Below are 12,765 nucleotides of genomic sequence, written 5' to 3' on the forward strand. Positions count from 1 at the left end.
TGTCAGATGGATATACAAAACAACCAAGAGTAAAGAATGTGTGTTTGTTTTTTTTATGTTTGTTTTTTGTTTTTTTGCACTAGTGGAAATGAGGTGCAAGGCATGAAACAAACATGTCATCCTTTTTTTCCCCTTTTGTGTACCTATTGGGTGCTATTCACTGGATACCTCAGGTCTCCCACTGATACATAATGACCATTATCACAACCTCAATGAATTAACCTAATCTAGTTATTTATGGGAATTCTGCTCGCTCGCGTGCTTGCTAATTATGAACACTAAATATGAAATATGATTACATTTTAAATGGATTCTATTTTATGAGCGTGTAGTGATGTAATGAGACTGCTGTTGACGTTTTGATTACATAAACGTTGGCACGGGCTTTAATCACTATAACAATGTTTGATTTATTGTGATTCTAAATAAATGAGGCATTCATCAACCACCTGCGAGCTAAAAATTGCTTGTTGTGACAGAAAGAGCAAATTAAGAGATGTTGTCAGTCAAAAAGAAACTCTAAAGTCTAAATGCAAAAACTACTGAAAGTCATGACAGCGAGTTCACTTCCTTCCCTGTGTTCTCTCCTGCCAACAAGAACCCTTCTCTAGAGGACATAACAAGGCTTTTTCAATTTCCCCCCGGCAAGAACAGAACATCCCTCTCTATCAGAGGCCAAAAGAGATGCCCAATTCTCCTTGTTATTCCACAAATGACGTAAATCGCATTCTCTTATCCCTGCTGTGTCACGAGGCTGCGGCACCTTTAGCCCCCTCACCTGGTGCCAGGCAGCGAGTAATGTAATTCATATCATCGCCCTGACCTCCTCTGTGGTGGTTGCTGCTGACAATAGATTGCAATCTGCGCGCCGACAGATCGTTTTCATCTGCTGAATAGATTAATAACGTGGGAGTGTTAAACTGTGGCAGCAGAGCGCTCGTTCAGAGGCTTTCGGGGTCTTTTCTCACCTTTCCAGCAGATGACAGCGCATGGCCATGACAGAAATGAACACTGTCTGCTCTGAGTGCAAAACAAATCAGCTAAGCTGATCCGCAAAGTAAAGACCTCCACTGCCCTTGCCTGCTCTTAGACCCGACGCCTCCATTATAAGTGCGATGCCAAAAATCTATTGCCTTATTGTCTACAGCTTTAAAAACCAAGATCTTTAACAACTCCAGTATATAAAAAAAGAACTGTTTTCTTTTCATGGCAGAAAAAAAGGGAGATTTTTAGACTTTGTGTAAAGCCAAAATCCTTGAAGAGTCATAAACAGAGCAATTCAACTGAATGTGGGAAGGCCAGGTGAAAAAACTACAAGAGGTTTGCTGCAAGAGCTGTGCTGCTGAGAAGGCTTTTTGCCTCTTATGGAACCAAAATGGTACCAAATAAATCTGTTTCATCGGACACAAAGGGTTCTTGTACAATCAACACGGTTGGGGTTTTCCACACCTAAGCAGGAATACACATTAGAGAGGGACCCTTGTTAGTGTTCAGCCTTGGAGCCCAAATTGGCATTTAGCGAGGCAGCAGAATGCTCTAATTGTGTGTGATGTCCCGAGGCAGAGGATGCTGATTACTGTAAGCCGTCCAAAACACTTCACTTCCCAGTAAAATAATAAAGGCAAACACGGGGCTAAGCGGGCAAAGAAACACTGTACCTGCTTCCCTTTCTCCATGAACAGTATCAAGAGTACTTAGATTAAGGATTTTCAATTTCACCAAAAAAAAAAAAATGAACGTCTCATACTCCCACTCATTATTTAAATCTGCAGCATAAATTTTTTTTTCATCTCAGAGGAACTGCCGCTGTGTAGCCCCGAGTCAGTCAGCCAACTACATTAACTAACTTTAAAAGAACTGTGAGTCTCTAATGTTGAAGTGATGCCCTCTGCTTCAGTTTTCTGAGTCATAAAGCTCTGCTACTTGACACAGTGGTCTGACATCTTGTGAGCATGACATTGTAAAGATGTACTTGACCATTTTATATAAATTTTGATTATTAATTCTGATTGTTGTGTGGTGTTGTATTTTATAATTTATGTAAAAAATTATGTTATGTAAAAAGATCCATCTTAGAAAATGTATTTCATCTTATTACAGTTAAGGTCCTAACTGACCTTTTGCTAAACCCCTCCCCCAAGCAGATATCGTCCAATCATAGCTTAGCAACTTTCACTAGGCACAGAAGGCTCTAGATGTCTCCACACATTGAAGCGGTGTACACGGTGCTATAGGAAGAGTGATACTCAGCATTTTATGAGTTTGGATGGTGGTGTCTTTTTGTTTTGACTTTCCAAAAATCGAAAACACAAGAGCAAACGTTTGGGCAAATAGTGTGTTTGCCTGCTCTAACATAAGCTGCATACATTAGCATGATCGGCTAACGAGCTTACTATTGATAGTAGTAACTGAGCATTATTTCCAAGGCCAAAAGCTAGCATTTCATTAACTTCCTACATTAGTTTGTGGGGTTACAAGTTATGTTTAAAAAGCCCCATTCCTAACCAGCACATGTATGATGCTGGATGCTAGAGTTTAAGGATTTGAGGATATTTACACAGCAACTCCAGCCATCCTTACTGGAAATAGATAGATAACTTCATTGTTTCAGTGAAATGTTTCCTCTTACATGCCTTAAGACAAATTTTCTGAGAGTCGGTGATGATATGGTTCCACTTTTTCATGACAGTACTGAAGGCAAAGTGAGGATTTTTAGCATAATGAAGTCTGATCAGTTGGGCTATGATAATTATTACTGTTTCTTATTTTTGTTTTACAGTAAATCCTTATTTTCTCTTCATTCACTGATGGACTGTGAGTGGCAAAAAACATAAGACAGAAAAAAGTGAGAACTACAGTACATGGATGAGGACAGTACTACTAGCTTACTACTGTGTAATATAATGCAAGTGCAACCTAAACTTGCAATCTAACAAAAACACCAGAAACTGCTGCTCAAAGAATAACCATAGAATTGAATCAACACCTCTGACTCAGTCTCAAATATCAAACATTATAGGTTTCGCAGATGTAGTATTTATTGCATTACATTGTACTGGTGTTCAGTGGGAACAAAAGGATGAGAGCTTGAGGGAGTATAGTAAAATATTAAAATTCTATACTAAAAACACCAAAATATGTTTAATTTGATGCATTCTTGTGTTTCAGAAGAGAAAACTTTTTTTTTGTTTTAAAGATGAAGTCTTAAATTTTGACTTGTTTTGGTGGAGAGAGCGATGAGTCAATTAAAACATGGTTGATTTGATGAAAGCAGAACCAAGCTTCATTTTAAAAACATCCATTCTTCACTGTTTATCATTCGCCGTCTGCACTGGTGTGAGCACTTATCATTTAACACCAGCCAATGTGTCAATCAAAGCATAATCTTACTGACTTCCTGTTCCCTGAGGCCTCGTCAACAAGCTGAATGTGACAGACCCAGTTTGGAGCCATTTGGAGCTCCGGTCTGCATCAACAGTGTGAGATGGACTTTTTGTTTACTTTTCTCTAAAGACTTTGTGCTGCTTTATTGATGTTGGCGGTTTCAGCGTCAATAAAGCAGCCAAATAGAGGTGGGCCAAGCAAATATATTTGATAGCAATTATTTAAAACAGATGTAATTGTTGTCATCAGAAAGCAGGTTAGACATTTGCCTGTGACATATTTGCCACTGCAAATATTAAACCATAAATTCCCACATGAGAGAAAACAAATGATTAATAGCAAAGCTGTGATGAAAAAAAAGATGTTTATCAAATCAAGCTTCTTGTGATTTTAATCAAATATTGCCTCTGCTTTTATCAAATATGGCATGTTTTAATCAAATCATGTCTTTATCAAAACAAGTACAAATTCAAGAGAAAATGTTTAACTACACTTTCATTTTTTAGTTCCACCCCTGGGCTAATTTAAATCTAATTTCTGCTTGGCTTTTGACTTTAAAGTTTTGCATTTAAAGTACCTCTGTGGTGCTGTCACAAGTAATCAAGCAGGTACACAGGGAATACAGGGGTTGGACCCAAACCCAGGCACAGAGGCAGGGCAGGTGCAGGTGGATTTATTAAGAAAGTTCAACATGCTTAGTGAGTGAGGCTGGCAGAGGTCAAAATCAAGGGAGCAGTCCAAACATAAGCAAACAAATTCATAAGGGAGCAGGCAGAAAATCCAAAAGTCCATAAACAAGCAAAAGTCCAAGGAACACAGAAAATATCCAATAAACACATGAAACAAACACATTACAAAATAAAACAGGAAATAGCTGAACACAAACCCAAAACCATGACAGGTGCAGGGTTTGTTGAACAGTTTTTGGCGAAGGCTTAAAGTAAATACAGTAACGTACAGTGTCACACTAATAAGTACAGTGGCAAACAAGGGCAAAAGCGCTGCAACTTAAGAAAACACATGCAAATAGACAAAACACAAGCAAATTAAGAAAACATCTTCATTAATTTGACAACACATGCGCAGCATTTGGACAACACACTGCAATTACACAAATGCGCTGCAAAAACACACAGCACAACGGAAGTGTTTCCAGAAGACCCTAAAAAGGTTTGTGACTCATGAAGGCAACATCTTGCCAGGTAGGCTACATGCAGCAATCACTTTCAGAGTAGAGCAGTAGCAGAAGTCAGAAACCCACAACATAAACATGAACGGATGATACATAGACCCCACTTCAATTACTTCATGAGTGCAAAAACAAGCATGTCCAAGCTGTGTTCAGCACTTTGTAGTGTTCTCTGGAAACTTCTCGTTTTCTGTATTTGCAACACGTTTCTGTATTTGGTTGTGTTGTGTGTATTTGCAACTTGTGTTCTAAATGTTGTCAAATTAATGAAGATGTTTTCTTAATTTGCTTGTGTTTTGTCTATTTGCATAGTGTTTTCTTAAGTTGCAACACGTTTGCCCTTGTCGGCTACCGTAGATAACAGAACCAACGGCATAAAATCAACATTACATCAAACTTCCATGGTACCTCCACATCCAGGGTACATTCTAGCAAAGCATTAATTTTATTTTCACTTCAAAATATTTTTATATAAATGGAGTAATTCGGAGTTAATGTACTGTATAGATATAATGTATCAGACTTATGTCTTATATCTTTCCTCATAACTGCAACTAGAGACAATAGCTGGGTCACATGACACATGAAGTGCACTAGAAAGTGCTTATTGTACCTTGCATCCTTGCATTTGTGTAAATATTTTCCCAAACTTCCTACTCAGTTACCACTCTAGATGGAGTGTTGTAGAGACAACTCAAAGACAAGATTATTCCTTTTAATGATGGTTTGGTGGGATACAGTTCAGATGAGCCTTTGATGTGAACTACAGCTCTCAGTTTATTCAATTCAGCATGCACGCTTTTTATATATTAGTTTCTATATTTCTACGAATCCCTTTCCTCCCTTGGCTCCCATGGGTGCAGCCAGCACACCCACAGCAGTCATTGCAGTTTTGCTTATGGTTCATTTCCTGCTTAAAGCATACAGCAGGAGGTCACAGTCACAGTTGGCTAATGGGTTTAACATGCTAATGTTGTGCTGCATTCATATGCTCTAGTGTGTGGTACAATTTACTATACCAACAGAAATGGTCAGTGCCATTTGTATAATGAACTATATGATCATATTACCTATACATATATCATATCATGTTACCTATACATATACCATACCATATTACGATTCCTTCCCACAGTCTATACACATAATCACAGCCATGAGACATGTTTTTCAGTACAAGATGCCATTCACTTGCATCAGTCAATCATTTAGCTTTGCATTTCCTCAGCTACCAATAACATTGATACATGTCTCTCATTAAAACCAGATTATAAACCGAAAGGATTTGTACCACTGTGTCAGTTCAGTGGTTCATAGCTCACATTCCTTCCACTGGCATACATTTCTGTCTTAATAAAGGCATGTACCGAAGAAAAAGCTCTCATCTGACCTGTTATTTTCCCCAAGATAAATAAGTCTGTGGAATTTGTTCTGAAGCGAATGTCAGAACATTATGTTTATCCCCATGTGCACAGCACATACAAATTCAGAAATGACTGAGGTAAATTACTGAGAAAAAGTGTGAGTAGCAGGTTATGTTTCTACTTACATGAAGGGGAAAGAGTGTATGAGTGTGTGTGTGTGTATGTTCACAATGTGTTCATCACAATGTGAGTACAAGTAATACCACAACATGATGAATACTTAGTGCACGTACACCAACCCATAATTCAGTCCTCACAAAGTAAATCATTTATTTTTGGGGTTAAGACTTGATTTTTTAAGACTTAAAGTCAAAAGGGCTGAGTTAGGTTTTGGGTAAAGTCTAGGATTAAGCATGTAGTGGTTATGGTTAATGTTAAGTTAAGAGTGCAGGGAGTGAATGTATGGCAATATGATGTTCAACATAGTTTCATAAAACCTACATTCATATAAAACAAATTTTAATTAGCATATACATTTTGGAGGCAACGTAATGCTGCTCGGATTACGTGTTTATTAATCAATACATGGGACATGTCAATGCTCTGTGCTTTGTAAGCCCAACCATCTACCCCAACCACTTATGATTTCTGTGCAGTATAAGAACTTCACACTTAGGGCATCCTGGTATCCTAAGGGTTAAGACATATACCATATAACCACAATTTTTCCTGATTTGATTCCAGCCTGGGATCTTTGTTGCGTGTCATCCCTTTCTCTCTTCCCAGTGTTTCCTGACAGTCTCTGCAATCTGTCAAAAAAGGCTAAAATGACGAAAAACTTTACTCTTCCTGGTTTGGAAAAAACGTCTGCATACATGATGCACACAGCAATTTTTATTTTAATTATTTAATTTGTAGTATACTGTGTAACTGTATTTTGTAGGAGACAGGGTTGAAGGTATGTATTTGCCACATTGTGAGGGGACACAAATCTGTACACACTCTTTGGCTTGAGGTGAAGGTAAGAATTATGACTGGGTTAATTTTGGGGTTTGGGAGGCGTGTAGCGGTTATGGTTAACAATACCGAAAGACTAGGATAAGTCAGTAAAATGCCCTCACAAGTATAGTAGTACACATTTGTGTATGTGTGCTGGATGGAGGAGGGAGAGAAAGGAAGGCAGAATGAGAGTGAGGGAGAGGCTTGGGGGAACAAAAAGAAAGAGCAAAAACAATGAGGAGAAAGGGGGTCAACCTAGAGAAAAAAAAAGAATCTGGTGGATGGAAAGAGGGAGAACAAATGAGAAATGAAGTTTGGAAAATAGGGAAAAGGGTGCTGATGTGCTTCTTAAGCAGGTCATTGGATGCAGTGTGCCTTGGGACAGCTCTTTTAAGCATGGCTAACAGATTTCCTCAGCCCTTGTGGGAGCCATTCCTCAAAGCTCGGGTCCAGAGAGGCACTGTCATGTCAGGTTGCATGACAAGGAAATGGAGCACATAGCCATTAAACAACTTCTGAAAACTCCATTACCCATGGATACTGTTTAACTATTCAAAATGGACAAGGCTGAATAAAACCGTATCCTTAACTGAATGTCCTCAGGAACAGAGAATCAAAAGAAACCTATATTACTAATACTTTCCCTGTGTTTCTGAATTGCTACTCCCTGACATAAAAGCTGTTGGGACAGTTATAGCAACACAAGTGAATGTTTTCATAAGGGCTCATTTCTTCAGTTTGTAAACCATGGTCTGTACCGACAACCATATCATCATCAACACCCTCTGCTGCAGCTAAATTGGGTGTTGCATCAGTGCAGAGTCTCAGCGGAGATCAAGGTGCCCTGCTGAAGCTGCCAAATCAATACTTTTGTCCATCATGTCTGGGGGCTCCTGAGCCTCCTGCCTGTCTCTGATGTGGGGTGTGAAGCCTAGTTTACAGCATACTGGTGAACACTGTCTCTTGATCCTGCTCATCCTCTTATTCAGCGCTGAAGGGCACCGAGCTCTGTAATCCACTGCCACCAGTCCCTGGCAGAGTTCATGGACAACACCAAAGCCCTGTTGTTCACATAAAGTCCCCACTGCCGGGGCCAGAACCGCCTCATACTTCACATAGAGGCGTACATACTGCACTTCATAATCTCACACACAAACACAAGCTTCGTAGTTTGTCAAACCCTCCTTCTCACTTGCAGAAAGACACACATAACTCAAAGAGCCACATACACATCAGTGGGTGCAAATGGCTTCAGGGTTTCATATTTCCCAGTTTATGCTGAAGCTGAGTTGATAGTGCCATGTGTCTTGTGCTGACTTCAATCCACCCTCCGTGCTAGATCGCCTCCCTAATGACAGTAATTGCACTGAGGAAGCCCCCGGTCGTGTTCAATTACCCATTCCCATCCAAGCACACGGGTCTAATCTTGCAGTGTAATGTATGATACAGATGGCTCTAGAAGGCAGACATATTCATCACCGCCTCATCTTTGCTAGAACATGTGAAATCCAGCAGGAGAACTATGTCACATTTGAAAGGGCTGAGAGGTGGCACTGAATTTTCATTATCTGATAATATCTGAGAGCTTGTGTTTACAAAGCTAAAATGGTTCCATTTGTCTCCTTGATAGGATAAGTAAAGGAAAAACTGCTTCCTAGCTCTGAGTGGCTCTTATTCTTGCCACATGATTGTGCGAAATCAGAGAGTGAACACAGTAAAATGAACACTCACCCTAGAGGTTTCTCCAGGCGACTGGCAGGTGAACCCACAATCTCTCCCAGTGTACAGTAGACCTGTCCCAGGAAGTCCTGCCATGGGGGGGGGAGCATAAAGTGGGATGGAGAGAGACGTAGGTTGGGGCAAAGGATGGGGTGTTCAGGTGGATCACGGGGGGTAACAAGGAGAGTCGGTGAGGAGTTAAGCATTGTTATAAGCATTGTACGGTTATAAATTAGGACGTCTGAGGCAGACACGTACGTTAAGGTCGGTTGCCTTCCAGGGTGGAGAAGGAGGAGAAGGAAGAGAGAGAGACCAGGCAGCAGCATTGACACAACAGAGCATATCATGGAACAGAAGGCACACGACTCAAATACGAGACTGTCATCAACCAAGTGCAAGAAAGAAGAGCAGAAGTAGATATATGAAAGAGCATATTGGCAGAATAGTCACAGCACAGAGTAAAGAGTCACAGAGTCTCAGAGGAAGAGAAAAGGAAAGTGAAAAAGCACAAGAGAAGGCAAGCAACAAAGGCAGAAAGAGTTCCACACAAGAACAGTTTGTCTCCAGAGCATGCAGCACAATGCAACAACACAACAATAAAAGCATCACAGTGATGAAAAACTTGGTAGTATGCAAACCAAGTGCTGCAAATATATCCTTTATGTGTCTGTATAGAATGAGTAGGAGTTTATTTATCAAAGCTTTCAGCATAAATAATGACACTAACATACATTCACCTCAATGAGTTGTTTACCTGAATATACATTCTACAATAAAGCACTGTCCCTTTCAGACAAAACTGCCATTTAAATAAATGTATATTGTTTTGACAAACTGTATGCTGTCTTGAAAATGAAAATCTAATTTCCAAACACAGGGAAATATGTGGAAAAGCTTTGATAATGATGTGCAATTCTTCATTTCTCTTCTTCTTTTTTTTTTTTTTTTAAAGGTAACGAGGGTATGCCAGATGCAAATGAAACTCTAATTATTACAGCTCTGGAGGAATAAAATATCTCATTTTACAAAGTGAAGCAGGAGGGAAGGTAAAGAAAAATAAACAATTTTGGTATGAAGCATAATTCACTCATTATTCCAAAATATATTTGAGCATTTAGATGCCATAAACGTTGGTTTGCATAAAACCTAAACATTAGAGACATGCACTAATAACAATTCAGACTAATTTTAAGATAAAATATAAAGTTCTTCACTTACATGCTTTGCCAGATCTGGACTTTTAGAATCAATATCATACCTGAAATCACAAAGAAACCACAAATCACAGAGGCAATCACCTGTCAATCACTCACCTGGGTCATTGAGGGAGCAAAAGGGAATGGCCAATGAAAAAAAAGTGTAAGCAATAATGTGACAGTTAATTAAGGAAGTCATTCTATAGTTTATGAATGTAATTTCCGTACTATGCCTGGGGGATCATATTGAAACAATCTACCGATGCAGAGAAAGTTTTGAGCATCTGCCAGTCAAACTTAATGTAAAAGTAATTAAACCTCAGTATGCCCTTGCTCCCACCTCTGAGATAAAAGAGATGATGTAAATGAGTAACACTAATTGTGAAGGGATGCACTCCCTCCTTTCCTGTTCCAGAGTCGTATCATGATAGTACACCAAATGAATTCATTAAGTGTCTAAAAATGCTCAGAGACCTGCAGCTCAGTCCTGGATAGTCCACCCGGGACTGCATGCTTGGGGGGGGGGGCAGGACAGATTTTTGGAATATGTTCTCCTTGAGGAGGGGGGGGGGTGCAGGGGGGCGGGGGCGCACCTTCCTGACCCTCTCACTAGTCTGGCCTTTTCAAGAGGAGGAAGGCAGCAATATGTGAAGGGGGGGGTCTTTGTGAGCTTTATGGGACTTGGTTTCAGACATTTGCTTTGCTATGCAGCAGGAAGATAAGGATAAAACTTTATATGAAATATTTATCACCCTTATACCAATCTCCCTTCAACGAATAACTATTGAGACACTGCACCAATGAATAATTCCTCAGGAGAGAGCCAAGCAGGTGACAAGGAAGTGAAGAGAGAAGAAGAGTGACTCGACGAGAGAAAATGAGAGGCAGGAAAGAGGGAGACGGGACAAAGAGATAGATGGGGGAAGAGGGAGAGTGAATGAAGAAGATGTTAAGTTGTGTTGGAAACAATTGGAGGACTTGGTTAAAAGAGGGCGGCACAGGACTGGATCAAACAGAATAACTCACACGTCAAAGCGCAGGGTCTGCTTCTCCTCAAAAAAGTAATCCAGGATGTACTTTCTGACAAAGTCTGGGTTTAGCGTGTTGTCTATCACCTCGGTTCTCCCAAACTACATCAGAACCAGGAAAGAAAAGGGTGGGGGGGGACAGAAGAGGAACATGTGAGTGCACAGCGTTGAGACGGCACATCATGCAGTCACTCAAAAACTACATCTACTGCTCTATTACCTCACCCCCACCCCCATCGCTTCCCCCAGCAACCGTGTGAATTCACGGCTTCAGATAAGCTCAGATTTGATTAACAGAAGTCAGTGATCGCACAGTGTCAGCTCCTCTTCTCCACCTCTTATCATTGTGCTGGGTATGAGCAAGCCTGAGGAAAGCACTTCATTGAGTCCAATTACGCTCATATAATTAATACCACATTAACGCCACTGTTGTTCTCAGAACCACTTCAAAACAAGGGGCGGAGGATGGGGGTGGGGTGAGGAGACAAAGGCAGAGAAAAATAGTGACTTTCACATTCTGTCTTTACACAGGGGGACTGTCACAAATGATGGGAAGATGGCAAACTGTCTCCTGTTCCCTGGCGTTAAGAAGAAAATGGGAACCTGCCAGCACAGACACTGAAAAAGGATTTATCAGTGCAAGACCTTCTGATGAGGTGATGTGCCGATAAACAAATCAACAGACAGAAAGTGTTGCACCACCCGCACAAGCACACGCACATTAATTGTATCCAAAATGAATAATTCAAAGTCAGAGGACTGATGTTGAGCTGCATAAATAAAAGATCCCCAGTAGAAAGTGTTACCATAAACTGACACAGTGAATTAATAATAGCAGTGTTAGGCCTAATGAGGAGATGAAAGAGCAGTATTACAGGCTCACAACTTTGTGATTACAGCCAGTGGGGGTAAAACTCACAGTGGGACTTAACATGGGAGCTACGCAGAGTAACGTTACAGCAGCAGAATACTTTTAACAGATGGACACCTATGCTAATGCAAAAACAGTCTAGCTGGATTGTGTGTAACATATGACAGTCAGAGTGAGTGGGTTTGCTGTGTAACCTGCCATAAAACATAAAAGTGTGTCTAAGCCTATAAAAGTTTAACTAGTGTGTGGCACTACCTCTCCTCCTGCTCTTCCTCTTTATCCCTGTCAGAAAGTGTGATGCAAAGAAAGTGAAATCTCCACCGAGCGAACAGGAGCCTATTTCAATGATAGGAGCTGAATGTGGCAGCAGGGGGCTGATAGTGTATTCAATTTGGTCTCAGGCCAAACTTAACAAAGGAAGAATCAGCACCAGAGCATAGAACAGCAACCCAAGGAAATAAGAGTTCTCCCAATCCACACATTATTCCTACTTTGGCAAGTACACAGTCTGCCTGTAAAGCCAGAGTTGCAAATCACTACAATTAACTTCCAACCCCCCCCCCCCCCAAAAAAATAACCCTGCTACAGGGTTATCTGGGCGCTAGCAGTGTGCACTTCTTCCCCTCCAATAATCTTAACTAGGATAAATTCTGAGTTGCAATGTCAGAAAATTCCTCTTGGTAAAAAGATTAGCAGTGTGGCTACAAGTGGAAAGACCAGGCTTTGCTTGAATTTAGGGAGGTTATTATTGTGTCAGCTGCTCAGTTAAGTGAAAGCGGTAGAAAGAGGAAAACCTGTCATGCACCAGGAGTAATTACAAACAAGGGAGCTGAAGATTAAGACTTTAAAGTCATGCAAATGATTGGCTGCGGCTACAGTTTTATGTATTAGACCATGGATGCTGATAAAAATTAGTCAAAGGGTCACAGGTCTCAAGAGGAGCTGAAGAAGGCATCCTCCTGCAATCAAGACACAATTTATCCATGTTTTCATATTCTACTTTTGATGGAGGCCT

The 12,765-nt window shown here is 40.4% G+C and overlaps 1 protein-coding gene across 3 annotated transcripts in view; it reads right to left on the bottom strand.

Moving 5' to 3' along the window:
- Nucleotides 1-12,765, bottom strand: part of cpne5a (copine Va) — an 83,273-nt gene that overhangs the window by 43,928 nt on the left and 26,580 nt on the right. For 2 of the 3 annotated variants that reach the window (XM_044212311.1, XM_044212309.1), the window contains 4 exons: nucleotides 10,878-10,981; nucleotides 9,874-9,913; nucleotides 8,914-8,928; nucleotides 8,668-8,744 (listed from right to left, as the gene is read on the bottom strand). In XM_044212311.1, coding sequence (XP_044068246.1) covers nucleotides 8,668-8,744; nucleotides 8,914-8,928; nucleotides 9,874-9,913; nucleotides 10,878-10,981 — 236 coding nt within the window. The remainder of the gene's footprint in view (nucleotides 1-8,667; nucleotides 8,745-8,913; nucleotides 8,929-9,873; nucleotides 9,914-10,877; nucleotides 10,982-12,765) is intronic. The other variant, XM_044212310.1, reaches the window with a different exon arrangement.

Source organism: Siniperca chuatsi, linkage group LG10, assembly GCF_020085105.1.
Source record: "Siniperca chuatsi isolate FFG_IHB_CAS linkage group LG10, ASM2008510v1, whole genome shotgun sequence".
In the NCBI taxonomy this organism is placed as follows: Eukaryota; Metazoa; Chordata; class Actinopteri; order Centrarchiformes; family Sinipercidae; genus Siniperca; species Siniperca chuatsi.